Source organism: Apus apus, chromosome 1 (genome assembly GCF_020740795.1).
Source record: "Apus apus isolate bApuApu2 chromosome 1, bApuApu2.pri.cur, whole genome shotgun sequence".
In the NCBI taxonomy this organism is placed as follows: domain Eukaryota; kingdom Metazoa; phylum Chordata; class Aves; order Apodiformes; family Apodidae; genus Apus; species Apus apus.
The window spans coordinates 71,889,840-71,916,500 of record NC_067282.1 but is presented as its reverse complement, the minus strand read 5'-3'; the positions used below and the strand labels follow the sequence as shown (position 1 = coordinate 71,916,500).

At 37.7% G+C, this 26,661-nt stretch overlaps 1 protein-coding gene across 1 annotated transcript in view; it reads left to right on the top strand.

Annotated features, from left to right (window-relative positions):
* The window catches only part of SPAG17 (sperm associated antigen 17), a 106,400-nt gene that overhangs the window by 33,242 nt on the left and 46,497 nt on the right, over positions 1 to 26,661 (top strand). The window contains exons 9-23 of the mRNA XM_051609012.1: positions 708 to 786; positions 1,147 to 1,265; positions 2,145 to 2,282; positions 2,364 to 2,477; positions 2,914 to 3,064; positions 4,712 to 4,942; positions 6,950 to 7,038; positions 7,698 to 7,814; positions 12,106 to 12,260; positions 16,827 to 17,011; positions 18,621 to 18,709; positions 19,988 to 20,179; positions 21,368 to 21,479; positions 21,973 to 22,101; positions 23,758 to 23,871. Coding sequence (XP_051464972.1) covers positions 708 to 786; positions 1,147 to 1,265; positions 2,145 to 2,282; positions 2,364 to 2,477; positions 2,914 to 3,064; positions 4,712 to 4,942; positions 6,950 to 7,038; positions 7,698 to 7,814; positions 12,106 to 12,260; positions 16,827 to 17,011; positions 18,621 to 18,709; positions 19,988 to 20,179; positions 21,368 to 21,479; positions 21,973 to 22,101; positions 23,758 to 23,871 — 2,014 coding nt within the window. The remainder of the gene's footprint in view (positions 1 to 707; positions 787 to 1,146; positions 1,266 to 2,144; positions 2,283 to 2,363; positions 2,478 to 2,913; positions 3,065 to 4,711; positions 4,943 to 6,949; positions 7,039 to 7,697; positions 7,815 to 12,105; positions 12,261 to 16,826; positions 17,012 to 18,620; positions 18,710 to 19,987; positions 20,180 to 21,367; positions 21,480 to 21,972; positions 22,102 to 23,757; positions 23,872 to 26,661) is intronic.

The following is a 26,661-nucleotide window of genomic DNA, read 5'->3' as shown; positions in this document are numbered from 1 at the left end:
TCTTGTAGAGGATAACTACTTATAGGCTTGAATTACCTGTCTTAAATTCTGCACTGCAAAATTTGCCTTGAACCATCACTCCATGTGTAATTTTCTATAAATAAAATTGGGATTTTTGTCTTCAGCATTTAAAACCTCAAAAACAGAAAAAAAAAAAAAACAAAAAGCTGAGCATTGGGGAAACTGAAAAAAGGAAAATTCGAAGGCTCATACAGACGTGAAGTATCACAGGTGTAAAAATTCCTTAGATACATTCTGATGACACCTTCATGTATCCAAAAAAAACCAATATGCCTGTACAGAGCTATGACTTGTTTCAGAACTTTGAACTGTTATTAGTTCAAATAGTAAAATATTATTAGTTCAATGCAAGATCAGTTTCTTTATTTTGTTTATGGTGGACAAGAGCTTAAGTGAGCAGAAGAAAGTGGCTTATAGGATGTGTACTAGCTGAAGGGAAAAAATGAACTTAGTCCATCTGTGGCAGTATTAGTGAATGCTCATTTAAAGCATTCATAAAACTACATTCTTACTATCTTGTTCTATTCAGTTAGGGAGGATTTGCCTCCCTTAACACCAACCATTTAAAAGATTAGTATCTAGGGTGAGTAACTAAAGATAAATTCATTTCTCCCACCTATTCATGCAATTCTCACTCGTTCCACTGTTTCTGAGGGATTTTTATCTTTTCTGTGTTGTTCCTTTAGGTGCAGACAGCATTAGAGATTACACCTTCAAAGACAGAAGGGCAAGCAGAAGATCTGCCAATGACAATTTTATCACAGGGTATGTCTAAAGGATTAAAGCACTGGTTTGTGGCTGTTCAGGCTGTCATACCATACATTCATCTGACAGCACAAATCCTGAAACTGCATAGTAAGCTGAAGATGTGCTTTGATGTTGTGAGAGTATTTTCTTGGTGAATACAATGTGAAAGTCTGTGGAAACTGCAGTGGTGATAAAAAAGTTCTTTAGGAAATAGCTTTTTTCTCTCTGTTCCTAGTCACTGTCACGATTAAAAGCTCTGCAGTAATGGACTTTGATGGTCTTTTTCAAGAGAAATTGTCTGAAGGTTGAACTGCTTGGTAATGTAAATTGGCATTTCTGAAGAAATCGATCTTAATGTTTTATTCTCTATTGCAACAGATGAAGAAGCTCCTTTCTTGGCTGATTCTGTGGACATGAGATATTACAATGACTTGCTGAGTCAGATTCCTGAGGAGTGCTTTTCCGTACCCTTAATGCTGAACTGCATGTTGGAACAGGTGCAAATATTCTCTTTATAATTCCTGTGGCTGATTTGGCTTAGACCTGGTATGATAAATTAACTGGAGGTCAATAATTCACTCTGTTTCACTTAAAATAAGAGACTTTGCACAGAAGCACTTAGCAGGCAGGCTTAATACAAAGGAATCGCAGCTTGAAAGTGGCTTGTTTGGTTTTCTTTCATACTGTGCACTTACCCTGTATATGCACTATTATTCCAAAATTATTTTTTAAAGACTACAGATTCAATATAATGAAATGAGGAAAAAGTTCTAAATTCTTAGCTTAATGTAATTGATACTGGACTCTTACTGTTTTACTCATTATAAAGGTCTTGGGACAAGCCTAACATAGAAGTGTCATGTATCAATGCTAGTGCTAGACAGATCTGGCTTCTGTTGAGTTCAGGCACAATCTGTAAATTAGCAAAAACCCACACAATGATTTGGAAACCTTCCTGCTTTTAGAAATAGAATTTTAGCGCAATCTTATTTTTTTTTAATTCTGCAATTTAGTCTGAAAATAGACTCGAGCAAAAATATTCAAAATAGGGTCCAACACCTGACATAGAATTGGTTTTTAATTATCTTCATTAACAATTCTAAATTTTTCAGTTTGGAATTTTTTTTTCCTCATCTTTCCAAAAGAGAATAATAGGACAAAACATGTAATTCAATTTTCCATAATCTTGGCTTTTGAGCAGTAACTAACATGGAGAATTGCATTTTTACTGCTTGTGGAAAAAATACTGTGGTTTTCTTTCTTGGCCAAATTTAGGGATATGTGTTTTAGCTTATAGCAAGGTCTGCTTGGTAGTATCAATGAGGTTAAGCAGCAGTCACACTGTAATGAAAGCTAACATAGATCCTGTTTGCCAGGTTATTGCAAGCGAAGAAGACCTTACACCACCTAGTCTGATGGTGCCAGAGCCCCGGGCAGACGGGCTACATCATGCTATTGCAGATCATATAGCCTCTGTCCTCCCTTCTCTTTCACTCTCTGAGAGTGAAAAAAAGGTTTGTTTCGTCTTTTGTTAATTTCCTAAAATGACAAATAAATCTGATTTTTGGGGTTTAACACATCTTTCTTTTTAACAGGATCTCTATGACTACTTTTCTCCTCAATACAGTGAAAAAAAGACTGTCACCCCCAAGTACCCTCTCTTATTTAACTACCATGATACCCTGGCCCAGCGGTTGCACCTGCTGGAGGTACAGTGCTACCTTATATACTTTATATAGTGCTATAGTTCTAAAGTCCACAGGCAGAAAATATTTAATGCACTGGAAAGGGTGGAGTGGTGTTATAAAGCAGAATAGTATAGGCTAGAGTTTTCCTGCTGAGATGAACACACTAACACATTTTTAGTCTCCGTAAGAGGCAATGAGTTACTGCTACTGAAATAGAACAGATCACAGACATAGAGCATTATATTGATTTCAGTGATGTGTTTGCATTATTAGGAATGTTTAGTTTTTGGCACAGATGAGAGATTTTACAGAACTCTGTTGATTTACTGTAATACAACACTGATGAAGCCACAGAAAATTAGTGTAAGAAAAGATCCAGAGTTTGTCAGTGAGTAGAAGTGTGCTTAGGTTGGTGGGGAAGTTCACTGTAACTCTGGTGCTTTGGTTTTTGTTCCAGGACCAGAAGAGCTTAGATCCGGAAAAGATTGAATATGAAATGATGGATAAACTGCCTCTTACAGAACTTATCCATTTCACCCTTCCTTCAACAGAAAACATCACTAAACGCTTGGCCAGAGTTCACGAGCTCATGCATTATTGTACCAGGGGTAAACTGATTTTCTTTCTTATTGATACAACTTCTATTTTTTTCTTCTTGTTGATGAACCTATTAAATAGCAGGAATTTTGGGGTAAGTTTTTTCATCTGCCTAAAACCTTTGCAGAATTTCATGTTTCCACATTCTTGCTTAACCTCCTCTAAAAGTTAGGGCTGACTTTAGGCCTCAGTTTCATGGTTAATGAGCAAGGCTATACAAGTATTAAATATTGTGTGACTAAGAGCTGTAAGTATGTTGGAACTCATTTATTTAGTTGTAGTCACAAACATACAAACACTTACTAAATCTGAGAAAGGAAAAAAAAATAGTTGTGCAAATTTCTGTTTTGATCTTATGATGATTTTAGGAGACACTGGCATAAACTGTCTGTTTATTTATCAACACCGTTTCGGTGGAGGAGCACATGTATCTGAGGTAGAAGACTTTTTGGACAATAAGTGGCTTTCAGAAGAATGTATTCTGTATGAGCTGGTGGTGATAACAATTAAATGGCTTCTATAATAGTCCCTTTATCAAACCAAGAATGCATTAATTTCTTCAACCATAGTCACTTCTGCAGTTACCTTTCTTGGACCATGCATACAACCATGACATACACTGTGAAACAATCCCAAAGACTGCATAAATACCCTTAGGCAGATTGGAAGGTTTACTGTAGAGTACTAAGAAATATAAACATCCAAATCCCTTTGGTTACATTTATGCCACCATATAACGCACAGGATTTGAAGGTACTTTCCCAGCTATTCAATCCTGAAATCCCTTGTGTTGGGTTAATTTACATTTGCTGTATTGTTTCTAGTAGTTGGTATGTTCATTTTGGACATGAAGCTATTAAGGTATTAAGGTATTGCTGTAACATTCCAGCTGATGGGTATTAAATTTGATGGTCTTCACTGGACCATTCTATACTGCCGAACTCTCCTAACTGTTTAACTTAGATAGTAATGGCTTCATTTTGAGCAAGAAGGTGATTGATTTGAACAGGAGGTGAGATACCATTTTCAAGATGCGTGACAGGCTTGGGTGTTAACTACCATAAAGACACAACGTTACAAACTGCAGATACTCTTTGTATTATTTGGGCACTGAGCTACTGGTCTTAAAATTCAGTCTATTGTGATTAGCATTCTTATATGGACACCAGTGCATACAGAAGAATTATTATTGCCTTTGGACTTTGCATGATCTTATGTAAAATATGTGTAAAATTTTGTCTGAAGAGAAAAAAATAGATACTTGATTGGAGAAGCTACAGATAATTTTTAAAAAATTGTGATAATGGAAGCTTCTTCATGATCTGAAAATAACTAGATGCTAACTGGTATGGTAAAGTCTACTCAGATTTTAAAATCAACATCTTTTATATAAAAGTTAATGAACCAAGAGGTATTCAGATGTGGGAAACACTTCATTTAAGATGGATTAATAGTTAGGCATATAATTTTGCAATTTGGAAGCATTCAGCTTTGAATGCAATCTGGAATGTAGCTCACATAATTTGATCCAATACCATTAAGGAAACTGTTGTTGGCTGTTGCATGGTTGCCAAGAACAATACACTTACATAGTGTTATATTTATCTTCTGCTGAGCTATAAGGACATTTTCAGTTAATGATTTTAATTCTTTTATAGGACTTCTGAGTTGGACTGAAGTAGAAAGAGCCTTCAGAGTGTTTACTTTTGAAAGCCTGAGGCTGACTGGGCTGAGTGACTCTGGTCTCCTGGAGAGCTCTGGAACCATGGTTGGAGGTGATGCCGAACTGTGTTGTATCCCTTGGGATAATCCAGCCATGTTTGCAGGACAGCTGAGACAACGCTTCCTTATGGAAAAGAAGCTTAGTGAGCAATCTCCAAAAGATTCTGGTAAAAACCTCACTGTTTACATTACTCCTGAAGAATTTAATCTGCTATTTATTTTACCATATCATTTGCTATTTCAGGGCTGTGATATTTTTTACCTGTTCAAATCACTGAATTTCAAGTACTGTATAGTCTATACACTGCGTATTTTTGTAGAATTACTAGATAAAGACAAAAGCGAACTATTTTGTATGACATTAACAGTTCATTTAAGCAACTCTTTAAAATTATATCTGTAGAAAAGCATGCAGCAGAAAACTGTTTTATTGCTTATGACATCAAATATATTTTAGAGACACAAAATACTGAAGACATGCTTAAATACATTTCTGAATACAGACTTCCATGAGTTGTGATGGCAGCTGAGTCTTTACAAAGTCAGCAGCAGCCGCAGAGTGAAAGCAAAAGTGATGTATATGGTTAATTAGATTATTTGTTGTGATTGAGTATTAGGAAGTGGAAAGGATCTGTAACTTACACATGAGGACTCTAGAAGGTGGTATAAAAAGTTGAAAATTAAAAGAAAAGTGTGCATACATACTTTTTCCTGTACATGTTTTTCTTCATTCATTTTTTCTTCATTTACAGTCTGTATAGTTAGTATATCTTTAGCAATTTGTGTGTGACATTTGAGCCATCACAACTGTTGCATTCATATTAGAATGGGAAGATTTTAGATAAAAGGGAAAGAGATGGACAACTCTTGTAGACAATGCAGAGTGAATTTTCTGCGAGTTCTACATCTTCTCCTGCAGATTCTAACATAATGAAAAGTTGGCCTGTAGTAGTGCTGGCCAAGAAGCAACATTACAAACAAGATAGTATTTTTCTGGGACATGAGAAAAATGGAAATTAGATCAGTTTAAGCTGCTATACCTTTAGATTCATGATATTGCCCATGCTTTCTTAGTGTAGTTGCCTAAGCAACCAGCTTAGATGGCATCCTTTCCTTAGAAGGTCTGAGCAGAAAAAAATTGATCCTGCATTTCTGCTTTTCTTGCAAATTTTTAAAACCTTTGGATGTTAGTTTATTTTTCTTTTCTGCTAGTCAAAATGCTAAATATTGCAGTTGCAAACATAACCTTCAACTTTTCATCACTCTGCAACAGTAAATACCAATAAGTGTAAACTTTTGCTTTCAGATTTTTTAAATCTTCTAAAGGCAGTCAGTAAACAGGTATAATTTCCTAGAAGAGCAGAGCCTAAGTATACATATCTGGAAGCTTAAGCTGCTTATGAGCCGCTTATGAAAAAAAGTTCTCCAGAGTATTTTCTCCCAGGAAGAGTATTTTTCTTGTACATGTGAATTTTCATCAAATATTAGTGACATCTGCCCTTGCTCTGCACATAAATAATTCTATTAAAAGGGAATTATTTTTAAAAAATATGAGAACCTAGAAATTGGTCTCCAACTCTCCGATTTATATCACGTGCCCTCTGCAACAATGGTTGTTTATCAGGAATAACTGGTCAGATCCTCAGCAGAAGTAGTATTTTTTAATAGCTTGTAGAACTCTATAAATTCAATTATTTTCAAGTTTAAAATATTGCATTTTTCAAAAAATATGTGAATATATTTTAAAAAAATTTGATTTTGCCTTCTTCTTTATGCCATCTGTGCAACAGAAAACTTGTTATGGCTTCTCTTGTATACTAAGCAGAAAAGTGGTTTGGGATGTATGAGTCTTGGGGACACTTATTTTTAATCTTTTTGACCAAGCAAGACCAAAAAGGACAGAGAAAGAGGATGATTTAAGTAGATCTTATAAAAAGTTATTTTCTTTTTTTAATGAAGTGGCTGGCACTTGTTGTCCCTGGATTTAAAAGTGCATTTTTTGGAAAGAAGTGTGGCAGAGCTGATAATGTATTTATTAAAATAGTGTCATAAAATAAAGCTTCAACTTGATAGCATTCTCATCAGGAAGGCTAAAGAAATTACCTCATTCCAGCCTTAGTATTTAAGGCTGAAATTTCTGGAATGCATCTTAAAATTCTGCTTTTATTTTCCAGAACATACAGGAAGAAATGATAAAGATGGAATAGATGGTCGGGCTGATCCAGTTTTGAAGAAGGGGCTGAATCTTTATGTTTCTGATATGGCAAGTGTGATGTATGGAATAAACTGCGCTGTATGGCATGAGACAACAGAAGATACTGTTCAGTGCCAGGACTTGTTACTGTGGATTCCTTTGCAATGCTGCATACAAATGTTAATTTTGTGATGTTTGGTGAATAGTGCCATAAGCACTATGAAATAATTTTCTTTGAGTTCTAAGGTGATGGGTCTTGGTGGATCTACTAATGACAATTTTATGCTCATTTCACTGAATACCAGGGGTCCAATACTAGCAGCAAAGATTGAAATTGCCAGACTGTGTCACCCTAGTAGATTGTGTAGTTTGGCATCTCCAGAAACACCTGCCGGCTGTGCAGCCCTGGATAAATATAGCAATTTGAAAATTACTTCATAGAACATGTTTAAATATTCATAATTGCTTACAGAACTCAGAAACATATAACCTAATAATCAAAATATTTAGATTATGGTTGCCATATAGAAAACCAAGACCAAAAGCCTTTGGGAGTAATTGCATTCTTTATTAAATAGTGCCATACGGATCTACACATGTGCAGCATTATGCAATTTACTGTGATACAACATGGGATGCTGTCTATTAAGTCAACAAGATTACAGTTAATTTAATACAACTGACAGTGAAATGTTGATATTCATTATTTTGATTTGGTGTATTTTGAGGCGAATCTGGAAAATTCTGGCCTAGCAGCAAGCTTAGAAGATATCAAAAAGACACAGAGGCGTTGTCTGACAGACTGGACTTTGGCTGAGCATTTTCAACCCCATGTTCTTCTTCAGGTATATGTGAACTGATAATTTTGTACAAAGTCACCCCTCAGAATGCTGTACAATGAGTTAGTAGCAGTGTACAGGGTATTTCCTTGCTAGATCATTGATTCAGTTTTATCCCTTTTAATGTTTTTACCAAAACTCCTTTTTCTTTAGCTGCTTTTCAGTTTATTGTGTGAAATTGAATTTGTAATGGCTTTTTATTTCCTGGTTTGGCCACACTGCAACTGTACTTTTTGGAAGCAAGTCTTTTAGCCAAACGTGTGATGGAGAAAAAATTATCTTGACTTTAGGGGTGATCCTACCTGGCAGTTATGGGAGTTATTAGTGCAGTGTAAGTGAAAGCATACTTTGCAAATACCTATGCAGCGTATGTTTTATTGGCAAATAGAAATTTTTTTTGTAGTGGTAGTTCACCCTTTCAGGGCTACAAACTTCATCTTTAGAAGTCTTGCAAGCTACAGACTAACACTTATCTGGCAGAAAGAACAAATGTGGAAGAGTTCAAGTGTAGGTGGCTTAAGTTGGTGGGCATTCTTTTGGGAGGAGTGGATTGTTAGTTCCTGTGCTGCCTTGAGCTTCATATGCTGCAATTCAGATTCAAGGATCACCTCCTCCAATCCCGGGAGCAATGCAACCCAACAAAGAGGAAGGCAGACATGAATGCCAGGAGGCTGGCATGAAGGAACAAGGAGCTTCTGGATGCACTTAGATGTAAAAAGAAAATCTAAAGAGGGTGGAAGCAAGGACAGGTAACTTGAGAGGAATACAAAGAAGTTGTTTGAGCAGCCAGGGATCAGGTTAGGAAAGCTAAAGCCCACGTAAATGTGGCCAGGGACATCAAGGGTAACAAGAAAAGCTTCTACCAGGTACATCATTGATAAAAGAAAGGCTAGGGAAAGTGTGGGCCTTCTCCAGAAGGAAACAGGCAACCCCGTCATGTGGGATATGGAGGAGGCTGAGGTGCTCAATGATTTTTTACCTCAGTCTTCACCTTCAAGGGCTCTGGCCACACCAACCAAGTTGCAGAAGGCAAAGGCAGGGACTGCAAGAAGAAAAATCTGCCCATTGTAAGAGAAGAACAGGTTTGAGACCATCTAAAGAACCTGAAAGTGCACAAGTCCATGGGACCTGCTGAGATCCATCTGTGGCTCCCAGTGGAACTAGCAGATAAAGTTACAAAGCTGCTTTCCATCATATTTGAGAAGTTGTGGCAGTCTGGTAAACTTCCCACTGACTGGTATCCCAGATGGGATGGATGACAGACAATGCATATATGCAGCAATCAAGATTTATTGCATACAACATTGGAGATTTTAATTATTCTGGACAAGAGGCATGAGTACGGTAAAAGTGTTGCAAAACTGGGAGACGAGAACAGAAGTGCAGTTAGGATGCAAAGGCTGTATTAGCAGTGAATTTACTACTTATAATTAAACAACAAAGGTTAACCACTAAGATGCTGGCAACTTACTTATCAAATACCATGCTAGGCCTAAAACATGAACCGTCATCTTTAAAGGATGCACATCCACTTGGCCCTCTGTTTATACCCAGACGCCGGCCATGAACGGAAGAAAGAGAGAGAGAGAGAAGAAGGAAGGCAGACGGAGAGGCGAAGCGAAGCAGCGAGAGAGCGAAGCAGGAAGGAAGGAAGTTTTCTTCTGTCATCTCCGACCTTCCCCCGAGCCTACGTAGATATATGGGATGGAATATCTCTGGCCAGTTTTGCTGTTCGTCTAACCCAGCCTCCCACAGGGGGGCCACAAATCCCCCCTCAGTGTCTCAGTCGGCGGAGCAAAGGCACGACCTTGAGGGCCCAGCAATTATAAAAACATTCCAGTGTCTTATCAACCTAGCAGAACACGCAGTTGCTAGTTGAAGAAAGCTCACTGAAAAGAAAAAGAAAGGAATCAGCAAAAGAAAAACTGGCTTTATCCTGGATGGGGATACGTTCCCCTTTTCCAGTTGTAGCAGGATGCTCCATCTCTCAAAATGCCTGCCTCAGTTCCCTACTATGATTCAGCTGCTTTTTGTCTCTCATTTTGCAGACCCTGGCCTGCAGCAAAAGGTTTCCATGAGAAAGGAAATGTCCTAGCAAACTCTGAGCTGGTAACCCCCATTTTCAAAAAGGAAGACCTAGGGAACTACAAGCCAGTCTCCCCTCTGTGCCCAGGAAGATCACAGAGCAGATCCTCCTGAAAGCTCTGCTAAGGCACATGGAAAAAGTGGAGGTGATTGGTGACAACCAACATGGCAGCATCAAGGGCAAATCATGCCTGACAAATTTGGTGGCTTTCTATGATGGGGTCACAGCATTGGTGGAAAAGTGGAGAGCAACTGACGTCATCTACCTGGACTTGTGCAAAGCATTCAACACTGTCCCACATGACATCCTGGTCTCTAAACTGGGAAGATATGGATTCAATGAATGGACCACTCAGTGGATAAGGAATTGGCTTAATGGTTGCACTCAAAGTGTAGTGGTCAGTGATGAGTGGAGTTCCTCAAGGGTCGGTACTGGGACCGGTGCCGTTTAACATCTTTGTCAGAGACACGGACAGTGGTATCAAGTGCACCCTCAGCAGGTTTGCTGGTGACACCAAGCTGTGTGGTGTGGTTGGCATGCTGGATGGAAGGGAGACCATCCAGAGGGACAGGCACAAGAGGTGAGTCCATGCCAACCTCATGAAGTTCAGTAAGGCCCTGTACTGGAGTCAGGGCAATCCTCAGCTCAAATACAGGTTGGGTGGAGAATGTATTAAGAACAGCCCTGAGGAGAAGGACTTGGTGGTGTTGGGTGATGAGAAGCTCAACATGAGCCGCCAATGTGCACTTGCAGCCTAGAAAGCCAACTGTGTCCTGGGCTGCATCAAAATAAGTGTGGCCAGCAGGTCAAGGGGAGATGATTCTTCCCCTCTACTCTGCTCTCATGAGACCCACCTGGAATGCTGTGTCAAGCTCTAGAGTCCCCAGCATGGGAAGGACAAGGAGCTCCTGGAGCAAGTCCAGAGAGGGCCACAAAGAGAATCAGAGGGCTGGAGCACCTCCCCTATGAAGACAGGCTGAGAGAGTTGGGGCTGTTCAGCCTGGAGAAGTTAAGTTTCCAGAGGGACCTTATAGCGGCCTTCCAGTACTTGAAGGGGGCCTGCAGGAAAGCTGGGAAGGGACTTTTTCTAAGGGCTTGTAGTGATAGGACAAGGGGTAATGGTTTCAAACTGGAAGAGGGGAGATTTAGGTTAGACATTAGGAAGAAATTCTTCACTGTGAGGGTGATGAGACACTGGAACAGGTTGCTCAGAGAATCTGTGGCTTCCCCCTCCCTGGAAGAGTACAAGGCCAGGTTGGATGGAACTTGAGCAACCTGGTCTAGTGGGAGGTGTCCCTGCCCATGCAGGAGGATCAGAACTAGATGATCTTTAAGGTCCCTTCCAACCCAAACCATTCTATGAATTCTTACTTGATCCTGTCACATGCTTGAAGTCCAAAGCACCTGTTTAGTATCACAACTGTAAAGTCTGGTCATACATTTCAGTACATGGGGAATTTCTTCTGATGCAACATATAGCTAATACTAGCTATCAATAATTAGTGAACCTTTTCAAAACTGATGGAAAATAATTGCAACAGAAAATAACATTTTGTTGCAATGGAAGGTAGCATTCTGTAATATTTATTTCTTTATACTACATGTCACCTGAACATAATTTTTATACCATCTGCTATTAAGGTTTTCATGTTTAAAGAGAGTATTTGTTGATATGGAATTATTTCAGTTTTACTTCAGTTACATAGTTCTGTAAAAATAAATTTTAAGGCTTTCCTCTAGCTATAACTTTTAGCCTACAGACAATGTAAACATTGAAAATTCTAGGGCAGTATGAAACAGTGGAATAATGTAGAACACAGTACATGTCAAAGATGTTCACGTTATAGTGTATCAAATTAAATAAAAGGTAAACTTAACTGAGCTTTAAAATTATTTATTTATTTAAATGCTTTGTTATTTAAATTTGTTTAGATGTTTATTTCATATATGAGCTTATTTGTTTATTATTTAGCCATAAAGTTAGTTTCAGAAAGTGGAGCATAGTGACTGCCTCTTCTCAATAGGAATAGCAGTGGATTTTCAATTTCCACTTGCCTGAACACTTCAGATTGCAGGATTCCAAATGCTTTCTGTGCGTCTTGTAGGAGAATGAAGTTATGAAGCATCCTTTGCTGAAAGCTGTGCTCTGCATCATCTGTACACATGGTAATGTCTAGAGGAAGGATGTACCTTTATTTCTTTCCTTTTCAGGTTCTTCATGCTGCATCCCAGGAATATAGATGTATTGATACCTTTCATTATACCCAAGAGAACTCTTTGCTAATGGTTCTTCACAATCCTATGAATCAGCATCGTTTATGCCAAGAGACTTGGAATACTTCATTGCTCTCTAATGTTGGTTTCAGGTAGCTGATTTTATCTTTCGTGTGTCATTCCCAATCATTTTCAGTAAAAGCCTGCATTGTTGTACTTTGGGGCAAAGGCTGGAAATTAAAAGATATCGCAGTGTAACACATTTTTGAGAAAGCAGGTCATGCAGGTGGAGAATGTTGATATATTTTTTAAAAGAATTCTGTTAAGACAAAGCTTTTCAAATGAGGAGGACCAGGCCATAACTGTATATGACTCCTTATCATAAACTATAAAAATACATATAATGCAGATATACACACAAAGTCACATTAGGGATATCCACATCAAGAAAATTATGCTAAGGACACTTCAGGTGTGGCAGATTAAAAAGCATATTCTATCTAAGCATATACTTATCAGGTTTTTCAACACTGTACATAAATTGGGTGTCACTGGGCAGTTTATTCAAGAAAAGCTAGGAGCCTTTTATTAGTATTAGAATAATTTTTTTCACAGATTACCACATTCTTCTTAATCCATTGTCTCCATTTGTACACCAGTTTGAGGCATGCAGGTGATTGATGTGTCCACTATTAGAGCTTTTGTCAGTGGACCTATTCAGTTTGGCATACATTTTTGCACTGAAACAGCAGTAAAATGTTCGTGTGGATCCAGCTGCTCTTCCAAATAATTGAGTGAAAACAGAATATGTGTCCATATACTGATATATAAAGAAGTTATGATGCCATAGGACATCTGAACTATATTTATGTCATTCTGGTGCTCTATGTATTAATTTGATTTGATTTTTCAAATAGAATTTCAAGCAAATTCACCCCACCCCCCATTTTGTCTGCAGGCTTCCTTTTCCAAGTGAAGTGCCTAATTTATCAAAAGATGGGAATCTTTTAATGGAATTTTGTTCTTTCTGCCTATATATTTGATCAGGTTTCAATACTAAATAGGCAAGGTGTGCCTTCCTGAAAACATTTTCAATTCCATTTCATATCTCTACTGTCAGTTAAAGAGGTCTGTGTGAGTGCCTCTCAGCTTTCCAGGCACTTGGACTCGAATTGGTTGCCATGAAGAGAGACTGTTGTCATTAGCAGTGACTGGGACCAGAGCCAGAAGAGATTTACCAGCAGAAACACAAAGTTCCCTTGATAAAATGCTGGCTGTTTTATGGTTGTTAGGCAAATCTACTAAATGTCTGGTCAATTAGGGGTTTTTTTGCATTTATACAACAACTGAAATCTTCCCCCGAAGGCAGTGAAAGATGGTGTGTTCAAGTAAACCTGGGTCTTGCATTCAGATAGACCTGGGCAGAGGGTCAGTGGTCTCCAAGACTGTTACACAAAAGTCTGTTGGAGCTAAGAGCTGTTCACTTTGCCAGCTATTCTTATTCTTCTCTGGGGCACTGAGCGTTAAGGGCCTGAATCAAGTTGTTGAAACATTAACACCTAGTGCCGGTTTAGCTGCCTGGTGTACCTGAAAATGCTGACACATGTGACATCAGACCCACAGGACACGCATACTCTTTTGGAACAGACACTGGAGACCAGATCACATATCCTAGTACATCTAATGTCACTTGGTGTTTACATACACTGAGTAACACCTTATCCCAATGGCATATTGTTGTCATGTTGTCTGTATGAGCAGATTGTGAGGAACCAGCAATTCTTCATCTGTGGGTCTTTAAACAGTTTGGCTGATCATCTTGAAAGGGCATTGAAATAGCCAGTTCAAGGCCAACTGAGAAATGGGAAGAGGTCTTGATACCTGAAAAATAAAATTTGCTCATTTTGTGTCCAAAGAAGGAATGAAGCATGTTCTCTGATAGATAGATGCATTATAATTTTTTTTTGAGGATGAAATAGTGGCCTTCTTCATCCTTTTTACTCTTCCACATACAGTGGAAACAAGGCTTAGAAATTAAAGATAGCTTCTGCTTGGGGCACACCATATTTATGCAGTGATGTTTCATCAGGTTCTGTTTCAAAGCAGCAAGGAGTTCCCAAAGAAACTGACATGAAAGTTAACATGAAGTTTTGACTTTGGTCTTGTTTCATTAAAAAATTCAATGGCATTTCTATGTATACTACTTGTTGTATTTGAAGAGCTCTGAGCTCTTATTTTATTCTGTGACGTGTATCATAGAATTACAGAATGGTTTGGGTAGGAAGGCACCCTAAAGATCATCTAGTTCGAACACCCCTGCCATGGGCTGGCACACCTCCCACTAGGTCTGCCTTTTCTCTGCAAAATAATCAGCATATTTTCTGACCTCATTCAACCTTTTTCCTGAAGAGAATATCAAATTTCCTGACAAAGCATCATAAACATAAGCTAGTGAATGTTTCCAAGCAACATAACACTTCTGTGGAAGACACTCTTTAAATACCTGGAGTGCTTCAGTCTGTTGCCTGTAATTAGCATCCAGATCCTGCTGAGTTGCCAGAAACAGGCACAAACACCACTTATTAATTAAGCAGTAGTATTACTGGGTTTTACCTTTGTTATTAAGTAACTGGCTCATGTTGAATTTAGTAACAATTTGTTGATTTTTATTTTATTAAAATTGCTATCATTCTAATATTTGAGATATATTTAAGAGTCACACTTACACCGCAGAAGAGTTACAATTACACAATAGATGCTGTGCTTGACTATCTGTCTGTTAGGAGCCCTGCACCTGTGTTTGCTTGTTACCTCTTTATTGGGACATTTTATAAGACTCATTTTGTAGGGTTGTTCCATAGTTGCTGTCTGGAATATATTTCTGCTACCTGGTGGTCAATTGTTTACAGTGGGTCCTGTTACAGCAAATTCTCATGCAAGGGAGATGTTAAATTTCTTACGTTGCAGCAGCTTTTGCCTCTGGAGATCGCAGTTACCTGTTCTTCTTTATGCATATCAGGTCATGTAGTTGATGTAAAACAAACCAAAAATTCTGCAATTGTCCTGTTCAAATGGTAGGCAGCAGGAGGCTGTGCCTGAAATCCAGTGGATGCTACTGACTAGGGGATCCAAAACCATGGTCACATGTATCTGCAGTGATAAAACTTTTCAACTCTGATTAGGCTAAATGACCACTATATCAGGAAGCCAAATGAATTCAGATGTTATCAAAACCATTCTTTTGCTCAAAGTTAATCTTAATGACACTTGTTTACTGTTTCATAGTAAACATATTACACAATTTACTGGAAAAGAATAATCTTTTCTGAGAAATGATTCTGAGTCAGACATTGGCAGTGGTGACATAAGAATACATATTAATAGAATGTGTATTTTTGACTTTGAATTACTGTTTCATTGCCCTAAAATATTTTCCACACAAATAATCTCTTTTTTTATGTATAATGTATATTCATCTTCAAGTTATTCCAGTACTGGCAACTCCAGTTTTCAGCCTAGTTTTGCCTTCTGTTTTCAACATCTTTTTTTTGATAACTTGCACACTTTTCTCAGATACAAGCAGAGTCACCTTGTCCATGCTGAGTATATGATTAACAGTTTCTCCATGCGAATTCCCAAAGCAGGCTCCACCTACATTGCAGAAGCTGGGAGGGACTTGTGTATCTTGGAGCTGTACATGAAGTCTATATGTCTCCAGTCTGTGTAGATAGTCTATGTATTAATTCTCATGGACTTAGTACGTAAGGCAGCAATTAGAACTTCAAAACTGACATGAGGTCAAGAATCTGTTGTACTGCCTACATGTTCACAACCAAAAACTGTAATGCTTTGGGATACAATTTAATAATCTTGAACTTATAAATGAGAAACATGGTGAAAATACACTAGCTGAATCTCTTGCATTCTTTAAAAGCCCCTTTTAGCTTTGCACACACGACGAATTTTACTTTTAAGGATTACGGTAACATCCCAAAAGAGGGTTGGCAACTGTGGTTAGAAGCAGTTGTTCACAATGAGTGGTTTTAGCTGTAATTTCAGACACCTTTGGAAGATAAGACAATGCAGCTACAGATACCAGCTGCAAACTCTGGATCAGTCTGTCATTCAGTGCTCACTTCCACTCAGTTTTTAATAGTGAGTATTCTTCATTATGCCAGGCTATGGTGCACTGATTCTCTAATCTGGATTTGGATGAGAATTTCCAAACACCTTTTGTGTCATACTAATAAAGAAGAGCTAGAAATTAAACAGAGTAACACCTCAGGTGCTAAACAAATAAATGAAGTGTATTCTAAAAGACAATATAAATTGAGAACATCTAAGAAAATAAGCTATCCTTGTGGTAAAGCAGTGAAGAGGAGAATGAGACTGAGCCTTTCCTAAACTGAATGTCTCTGTATTTTCTGGTTTACTGGATTTTCTGTTGGAGCAGACGTTCTTTGGAAGACAAGTTTCTAATACTTCTTTGCAGAAAGGATAACCAGAATCCCAAACTTAAGATACCTTAAGTAAATACCAGCCAGGCAAAAGAATCAGCTCCTGTAAAAACTGAGAAACCCTGTCAAACACAAGCTTTCTCGCTAAGGCTGTAGGATAATATTTTTATAAGAAACTGAGAAGCAAAGTGATCTTGTTGTACCTGAAGTCATATTAGTGAAAACTATGTTACGGTAAACAGAGGAGTGTTGTGCTTTCAGGAATTATCTGGAGCTGGTGGCTAAATCCATTGAAGACTGGGTGAAAGAGGAAGAAGACAAATACCAAGAAGAGAAGATAGCTAAGGAAACAGAGGCTCTTAAACAGAAAAAAGCCATGGCAGAAGGACCTTTTGAATTGTCTGCAAGTGCTGTTGAAACAACTGGCTTCCCTCAGAGATCCAGAAGTGGGTATCTTTTTGTTTTATCCTAGAAAATTCATTTTCCTGTTGAGTGCTGAGACCGAAAGTTTCTCAGAGCAGAACTGCATATCATAGAATAGCCCTGTTTGTCATCTGAATAGATATAAATGTTTTGAAACTAATTACATACACATATTCAAATATTCTGCATCATTCTCTGTTCTGAAACTGAGGTCTTTAATGTCAATTTACATGGACAACAGCTGTATTTAATGGAATTACTTAAAGGATTACATACAAATACTAATATCTGTTTAGAGGACTGAAGAAATGAAAATACCATCAGTAGTTAAAGCTGGCAACATGGTTCAGGAAAATTCCTATTTTAAAAGGGCGGGGTAAAAGCTGGAACTCAAAAGCTGTGGGCTAGAAGCTAAAACTGGAAAGTGGAATTTACTAGACTGCAGAGAAAACTCTTACTACAAGCAGCATTTTGGGTAGTGAGAATTGTAAGCAGTTTGTACAGTAACTGCTGAGCAGGCAGAAAAATCTGAAAACCCCTTTTGAGAAAAGAGAACTTTTGTCCAAGTTGTCCATTTGTCTATTAAAGTGATATTAACCATAATTTATTGATGTTTGGGGTTTGCTTTGTTCACCCTTTTTGAGAATGCACTTTGAAACCTCCTAGTACCAGCAATTAGCATTTATGGAAATAGGAATGTTATTCCTCAACCCCTCAACACCTGGTTATATTTTGGAAACCTAAAGGGCAATTATGACTTCTAAATCATAATTTGTACCTATCTAACTGTCATAAGAGCTAGACTCTTTCCCATCTGGTGCCTCATGACAGATATGATTCATAGATAAACTCACTTGCTGAAGAAAAGATAATTACCTGTAACTGGGACGTGCAGATGGGCAATAGTGTCTTTAGGTGATTTCAATTTCACTGCCACTGCTGTAACTCACACTGCAATTTCTACTTTGTAATACAAGGTAATTTAACTGTAAGTTCCTGATAGTGTCCTTTAATTTAGCTTTTCTATCAAGTAAACACTGGGCGTAGGAGCATGATATAAAACCACACACCTAGGAAGATAGCCTTTTCAGGAGTCACAGGTGCTATAAAGCTCTAATACTAACAGGGAATATAGTAAGTGTTTCTTCAGTCAAGGTTCAGACAGCATTTATTCACTTTTTTGCCTTGAAAGGTTGTAATATCTATAATTCTGGCAGTGAGTTTATTCTGGTGTTTTGTGATCTGGTTAAAGTACTGGGTCTGAATTCTGAAACAGTGATAGTAGCAAAAATAATAAATACTGCAAAAAAGCCTTGTTGCAAGAGCAAGGCCTTCAACAGCAAGAAGCAGAAAGTCTATCTTTAAAGACGTTGATATATTGTTTAGTATTTTTGTGCCCAGTTATGACTATAGAGTAATGCTGCTTGTCTGATAAGTTTTTTCTAACCCAAACAGATTTTCTAATTTATCTCAAAAAATATGTAGCATTTTCTCTATTCTACTTTTATACTTTTACTGTTTTCAAATACGTCTTTTATTTACTTGCACTTTCACTTTTGTATTCCAAATATTTTTCATTATTCCATTTTTATATATTTATAACCATATTTGTTGTCCTTTCATTTCTCAAAGGCAGCCTGACACCTGAGAGCATAATGGAGACCATTCCAGATTATCAATTCAAAAAAAGGGATTCGTTTATCAGAGAAGGTTCTCTAAAGGTGAGGCAAAACTATGTATGTTTCTGAAATGAACTAAATAACGCTGCTTTCCCAGGAAAGTAAGACTTCATTCCTACATGGGCTTGACTCAATCTTCCTAGTTTTTCTGCTCTTGCCTATTTTTTGTATACTTTATTTCTTATTTTCTTTAATTTATTCCTTATTGATTCAATTATATTATTTTCTTAAGGGAAGACTGTTTGGAGTTAGACTAGACTTTCCAAAAGCAATTCATGATCGCAGGATTAGGAAGAGAGTGTTATGGATAATACTTTACTTCTCGTTGAAGTTTTCAGCTTATAAAAATATTAAAACATAAGAACTAGATTCATGGAACTAGTTATTTACCCAACTCCTACTTTCACTGTCTACAGCTCTTTGAAATTAAGGAGTGTAAGTATGGTACCTCAGACTTCCCTTATGACAGAGGATCCCATTTTATGGATGTAGACCATAGTCATGCACTACAGATGAATTGGCTTGCTTAGGTTCACACAGTAAGTTCCTTGGCTAAGGTAGTTTTTTAACTCTTAGCACTGGTGCTATCCATTAATCTGCACAAGTCTAGCTTAACTGATGTTGTGTTCCCCTGCTTTTTTTGGCCTCTCACGTGGTATGTAACACTCTGTACTTAAAGTACACGTATTGGAATGTACATATGAAATGGTGTTAACCAGTTCCTGGGTACTCAATTTGAGCTGGCATGGCGCAAGTTAAGCTAATGCCTAACTTGTCACTGTGAATGCTTAGCATTTCTTCCACAGAAATGCTTGTGCCTTCGTATGCTTAGAATATAAAATGCTACAAAGCCCCAAATACTCTGGAAAATCTCAGATATCTTCCTGACACGAGTTGATAATTCTGGCATTGATAGCTCATTCCTCTCTCTGTAAGAAAATAAAATAATTTTATCTCACAGTTGCATTTTGGGAATAAACTAATACCACTGATGCATTGTGATTTGGTGATGCAGATTGTGGAGAAGTGCACAACAAAATAATTATTTTATGACTGAATATGTAAGAAGCAGTTAATCATCTGATATGTCTCCTGTGGTCAAGAATGACCGATTCTGTGGACTGAATGAGTAGTAATTTTACACAAAATATAGTGCATAATATTGTAAAACTGTAGACACATTTGGAAAACATTTCTTAGAGTGACTTAGAACATTGGTTCCTTTGAGTTTGTTTACTTGTACTCTTTTAAGCATGCACATACAAAATACCTTGTAATACAAACAGAAACAGTCTTTTGAATTCCTAACACTCAAAATAGGCTTGGAAGAAGGAGCAGGACCAATTACTAGAGGAACAACTTAAGGAAGAAAAAAAAGGAAAAAAAGAAGCTTTGGGAGATAAAAAGAAAGGACAGGAGAAAACACATGAAGAAGGTGATAAGCCAGGAGAAGATGCTGAACTTGAGGAGGATTCTAGCACCCCAGAACCACAGCCTGAGAAAGTGTATAGGGTAAGAAGTCTATTATTGCATCAAGTTAGGAAAGTGCTATTTATATAGAGATTCAAGATGACAGCAAAACTATTATTCCTTATGGAATTGGAGTTCAGGGCAAATTAGGCCTAACAAGGTCTTGTTAAACTCCTTTGTTTTAGCAGTAAATCCTTTCCTAAAAGTTTTGGAGAACAGTTTCTGATGTTTAAGATTATCCTATACAAGACTTACTTAATTTGACTTTTTTTGTGCGTATGTATGATGTGACATGAACACACAGATAATAATAGTTTTGTGCCCATGGAAAATACATTATGGGACAAATTTTGCCTAAAAATGTGATTTTTCAAGGGAGAGGGTAGGAAAGGGGAACATGAACCTGTCCCAATGCCCATAATCAGGGCCTGTTAGGCCTACTTGAAGTTTTTGCCTGTCCTTATTAGAAATCAAGGAAAAGGAGTTCAGTGTTTCTGTTATTTTCTGTTGAAAAATTTGTGAAGTTGGAGCCTTAATACAAGTTATTCTGCCTGTTGTACTAACAGGTGTATTTCTTACAGAGAGAACTCTTCACTAGTTTTGTCCAAACAGTTACTCAGGAGTTTGCACTGCTTTATATTTACAGTCTAAGCCTTGCATCCAAAACTTGGGTAGTCAATATACTTTAGTCTAAATTTGCTTAAGTATAGACTTCAAACTCAGAGATATATAACATCTAAATCCGAACCTATTTGCATACACTCACCTATTTTTGCCAATTTGTGGCTCTTTGAAAGGCAGAGATCTAAAAATCAGATTTATAGTGTCTGAATTCCAAAATCCAGTGGGTGGAAAGCTGAATCTTTATTTGCCCTTTATCTGATCCAAGGGCACTGCATTTTGTCACTCTGTCCAGAATTTTTCTTTCACTTCCATTACATGTTAAGCTACCAGTCTACTTGTTGTTCTTCAGTTTCCATGATGGCTCCATACCACTGAAGGACCAGATTCTGCTGTCATGTGTAACAAATTACTTTAGTTAGTAACTGAGAAATTATTTGGATAGGAGAACAACATGCTGTGTATTTGACAAGTTGTTATTACATTAGTTAAATATCTAAACAAAAAGATTGGCCAGAACTGTGGGATTCTGGTGATATCTCCTTCATTTACCTCTTTCATGTTTTCTGCCTTTCTCATTTATGCATAATCCAAAACTTGGTTTTCCAGTTTTTTGGCTACAATACAGGGGAGGATCTCATTCAAGTGTCAGGAACCAATCAATATCTCTTCCCATGTGATGGAGGACAGATTCAAGTAGAGAAGATGGAGTTTTTAAAAGGTGATTCTTTCATTTTTTACACTAACTGATGGCATAGTTTCTTAATCCATAAAAGCTTTTTCATGTGCCAGTAGCAGAAATTCAGTTAAAGACATCGTGAGAGTAATTCCTCTATCACAACTAATGTTTACATTTTCCCATAGTATGTTTGCTATAGATAAATAAATAAAGTACCAGAAAAATAAAAATGGGGAAAAATCAGTTCATTTTTATCTGTTCAATGGCAAATAGTGCATGATATTTCAAGAATATATGTTGCAATAATTTGTCCAGTCAAATGCAATGTATCTAAGAAACAGGAGTTGTTCTACTCTGTTTAGTCTAAGCTCAAATAACTTGAACTTCATCTTCGTGGTCTCGTAATAAGCATTTCAGCCCACTCCTGAACAACTTTCTTTTTGTGTTCTTTATAGTTGCAGATGCTAGGTTTTTTTAGGTCTGGGGCAGTTCTGAAGCCTGGTGGGAGCAATAATAGTATTCCATTGTTTTGCAGGTCCGACTTTGATAAAGGTGAAAGTGATAATAGACAAGCATAATTTCTTCATTCATATCACAGACCCCAAGAAAAACTTAAAAGAAATGGCAGTGCGAGATACTCATAAAGAACAAGAAATTAAATCAGGTTAGTGATCTAATAGAAATAAAAATCCAGTTGGACAACTTAAGCACCGTGTAGAGACACCTTAGCACAAGATGTAGAAGCACAGTACAGGTCAACAGGTGCAAACAACTTTCTTTTCCAAAGCCAATAAATGAATTAAAAGAGTAAAGAGAAACTAATTTTCTTCAGTTGCAATTCAGCAATTTCTGCTGCTGGTGGACATGTTGCTAACACTCAGAAAGCATTGAATCCAAATCCTTGCTGAGCCCAGGAAATAGTGTTTCCGAGAATGAAGCCAGTCTATAATAATTTGTGTGTTTACCAAAAACACTACAAAGTTGCTCTCACTGACAGAAGAGTATTGGAAAAGTGTAAGTTGTGGTAGGTGTGTTAGCTCTTAATTTTCGTCAGTGTCAGAAAGCAACCTGTTCTTGCACCTTTTCTTTGCTTCACCTGCCACCTGTGGTATAATTGTAGATTGTCTGAATAGAAAATGTGCATCCCTTCCACAAGTGAGATGGTTCTTGTCTGTCTTACTGAAAGTAGACCTGTATCATCCTGGGGTCTACCAAATGGCACTTTCAATCACCAGTGTGCTGGCATCTGAGGCAAGTTGTATTCACCTGGCAAGAGTGAGTGGCCTTCCTCCTGTGTAAACAGGAGTACCATATAGAAAGGCAGTAGGGAAGGGAAGAAGCAATCCACTCTGGTACTTGGCAGTCGCTGAATGGTACAATGATAAGCTTTTAATGCAGTCAAAATGGCAAAACAGCATCCTGCAGGTCATAGTCACCAGTGAACATTGCAATGACAGACAGTAAATAGGAGAAGATGGGTCTCAGTATGTGTGCTTTGCTGATGAAAGAACTGGGAGATGATTACTTGTTGGTAGCTTGCCTTAACCTTCTTTTGTAATCTTCTCTGCTGCACCTCACAATTTTAAGAAGCTGTTCCCCATATTGAAAATCCCAAGGATTTCCTCTTACCAGCAGAAGGCTCCTTTAAGGCAGTAGGAGTTGAACTAGGGGCAAGGTTGGATCCAGTGTCACTGTCTTGGAGGTGTTACCTTGCATAGTTTGTGTGGTTTTCAAAGTTGATGTACTCATCCCATGATGTCTTGTCCTGCACCTCTAAGTGAGCTTGTCTCCTGATCCACTTTCACAAATGCCAGACCTATCTTTGGATCTAATTTGTCAGCTTCTTCTTCCTTTTTACTTTCTCCTCAAGGTACAGTCCCTGTGACAATATCTGAGAGACAGGAACTTTTTTTAGTGCGTAGGCCACCTGTGGTAGAAATTAACACTTCAGCATTCTTGTCAGCCAGGAAGGGGACAGAAGCAAGGATCTGTGGCTCCAGAACTACGTTCTTTTGCTGTTCAAATTCACACAGGCTTTTTACTAGTTGTTGCTATTAAACTTGTTTTTACACACCTAGCTAATTAGAACATAATTTCTAGATGACAAATTGCAGCTATATGACACAAAACAGACTATTATATACTGTCCTATGAATGGAATGATAAAGTTTTCCCTGTCCTATATTAATCTATTTTACAGATGAGTGACCCACATTGAGTAGTCACTGTTCACACCAATCATTGGTTTGCACGTCAGGTGCTTCGGGTATCTGTTGTTTGTGTATGTCTTTAAAATCCATTCCATTTCTTTTTTAACAAGGAAAATTGAAAAATCAAAAGACATCTTGGAGCAAGTTTGGATCTTTTTCAGCCACCTTGGAAAATGGAATCCAGCTGTCCGTGAGCTATTATGGACCTACAGGGAAGACAGCAGGTAAAGTAAGCAAATAGAAGAGGATATTTGAGAACCATAGGAGAAATTATTTTTTTTCCTTTTTTTTTTTTTCTCTTCATACACTCCTTAACCCAATAATTTCTTGCATGCAATTCTGCCTTTCTCAGCAGCTGTTACTACATGGTGAGGAATTTTCAGCAAGGCTCAAGATGAGATTACATTGTCAAGAATATTCTATGATTCCAATTTCAAAATGGAGGGAGGTCTCCATGCTTTTTTACTTACTGTGAAAACAGAGCAGAGCAGGGAGAAACTTGCAAGTATTGTTATTAAGTGGCCCAGCAAAATCAGCCAATTAATTTGAGCCAAAGAAAATGTGACTTGCTGAGGAATCTTCTTGGTTTTCCAAGGAATAATATTTTTTTAAACTTATATAGGTGATTATGGAACTTTCATTTTATGTTAGGAGTTGGACTTTGGGTTAAAGTTGTATAGACATAATGAGGGATTTCTCTCAGCCTTTCAATAAACACATTCACCAACTGGAAGCAATTGCTTCACAAAACCACAGTGGAAATAACGTCTGATTTTACCAAGAGCTTTTTCTTTCCATTACATTTGAAAGGCCACGGAAACCATCATATGGATAAATGCGAAACCCTCCTGTGATGAGAAAATAATCCCAGCCTTTTTCAGCTCCTAAAATATGAAAACATTTAATTGAATGCATCTGTGTGCGAACTGTGGTAAACCGTTCCACTCTACACTAGTTTTAATTATTCAAATACATTTTACAAATTAATTACTTAGAAAGGACTTTAAGAACTTGGGCCAAGAGAGCATTTCCACTGTAGTGGATGGTGAAAACTTGTATTTTGGTGTAAAAGAGAGACTTGCCTAATTAAACACCTGCATGTCAGCGGTGATGTTCAGGCTTTTTCACATCTACTTTGGAATAATCCTTGCCATGTTGAGCTTTAGTGCAGCACTTCAGACTGGCATTCTTGAATTGTTTGCTGCATTTCTACAATCACTTGCTTATGCTTAATTCCTCTTGTGAGTTTTTGTATTATAAGTGCTCAGAAAAATTCTGTCCAGAAATATTCTGGCTTAGACTATTCTCATATGCCATCTATCTCTAATGTAGAACAGTATGCCATGTCATCCACAGTTTCTCTTCACTGATTGGTTAAATTGAGTAAAAATTACTCATTTCCCTTGCATTACTGAAATAGTTTTCAGAAACCTCTCAAATTTTCATTTTTTCTTACTGTTTTTCTCATTTCCATCATCCTTTTAGGGAAGCTAAGATGACTAAAGTCCTCAGCCTTATGCATATCTTTTTATTTCTTTGTTAAATGTTAATATTGGTTTAAGTTTTGAATTATTACTTGTTTTTCATAGTGTGACCAAAATCTAATTTTAGACCACCTTACAGCCAGGCTTAGAAGTAAATTCCTCACTGCTTCATTAATCTGGTACTACTTGAGCATCTATGGGGCTTTTGCCTCTGGGTGTTATAGAACCTTTGCACTTGCTCTTTGTGCCTTGATGAAACTGAAAATACAACTCCAAGTGCTAGAAATCTGCATGTGTGTGCAGGAAGAAGGAAACCTTCCTTAATCTGACTGTCCTCTGGAATTTCCCATCTCTCCCAAGATATCCAAAGGCACTTTACTTCAGTCTCAACAATTCACTCTTTTTTACTGTTACCTTTAAAGATTATGTTCTCAATTTTCAGTGCAACCAGAGTAAAGGGGCAGGTGAAATTTCCTTAGGGGTCAAGAGCCTATAACAGCTTTTATTCCCAAATTCAACACTATGCAAAGTCGTGTCCATCTGAAACTGAGTGAGCTCCACTTCTCAGCATGGGTAGCTGTGATGGAGGATAGCTCCCCTCACTATACGTATGAACTTTCTTATACCCAGTTTGCAGTGTTCACATAGATATTTATACTCACCTGACAAGATGGATTACCTTCACTGATTATTTTGTTGGACAGTTGCCTCAGAATCCTTCCTTTCAGCTATGGTACTTGTCTGTGGAGCACCAGCTCTGTCAAAGTTTATTATTCTTCTCGCCATACACCATCCACTAGATGGGTACTATTACTTGCTTATTTCATAGCCATGCCATCTAATAAATGTGCATCAGAATGGACCCTGTAGAGAATTTTAAACTATCCTATTTTACGTATCAGTGGAGAATTTATCTCTAGCATGTTATAAATTAAACAGATGTGTTCACCTTTTCTCAGACTTCCAATCAGCTGTAAAAGCCACAGAGCTTTTATTGCGGCACTTCAGGACATGCTGCAGTGGGTTCTTTTCTGTTGATTTATTTTTTTTGAAGTGGGGGGCAGTGTTGACAGTTGGATGCAATTATCTCAGAGGTCTTTTCCAACCGTAACAATTCTGTGATTCTGTGTGATTCTTTGAAATTTCCCTTTCAGGCTAAAGATTGTGGATCTGTTCAGATAGCTGTGTGTTTCCCTATCACTGTGACCAAAATAAAACTGAGATTGAAGGTTTCAAAAATGAAGTGAAAGGTATATTATCCATGGACTCCTAAACAGGGCTTTTTCACCAGATTATCTAATAGTTTCTTCTAGCCTGAAGGTCTGAAATTCTGCGTGACTTTTGTAGCTGCCATAAATCCAGAATCATCCAAAAGGCAACTGAACATGCAGGCAGCCTTTCTAGTAGTTCAGAACTTGGTTTTTAAGGTGACCTCTGCATTTTCTTATCTGCAGAGCTAAAACCATCTATTCCAAAACTTTCTGGAAATAGTGGATGAATTAGCACTTAGGCCTATTTTTTATCTTCTTC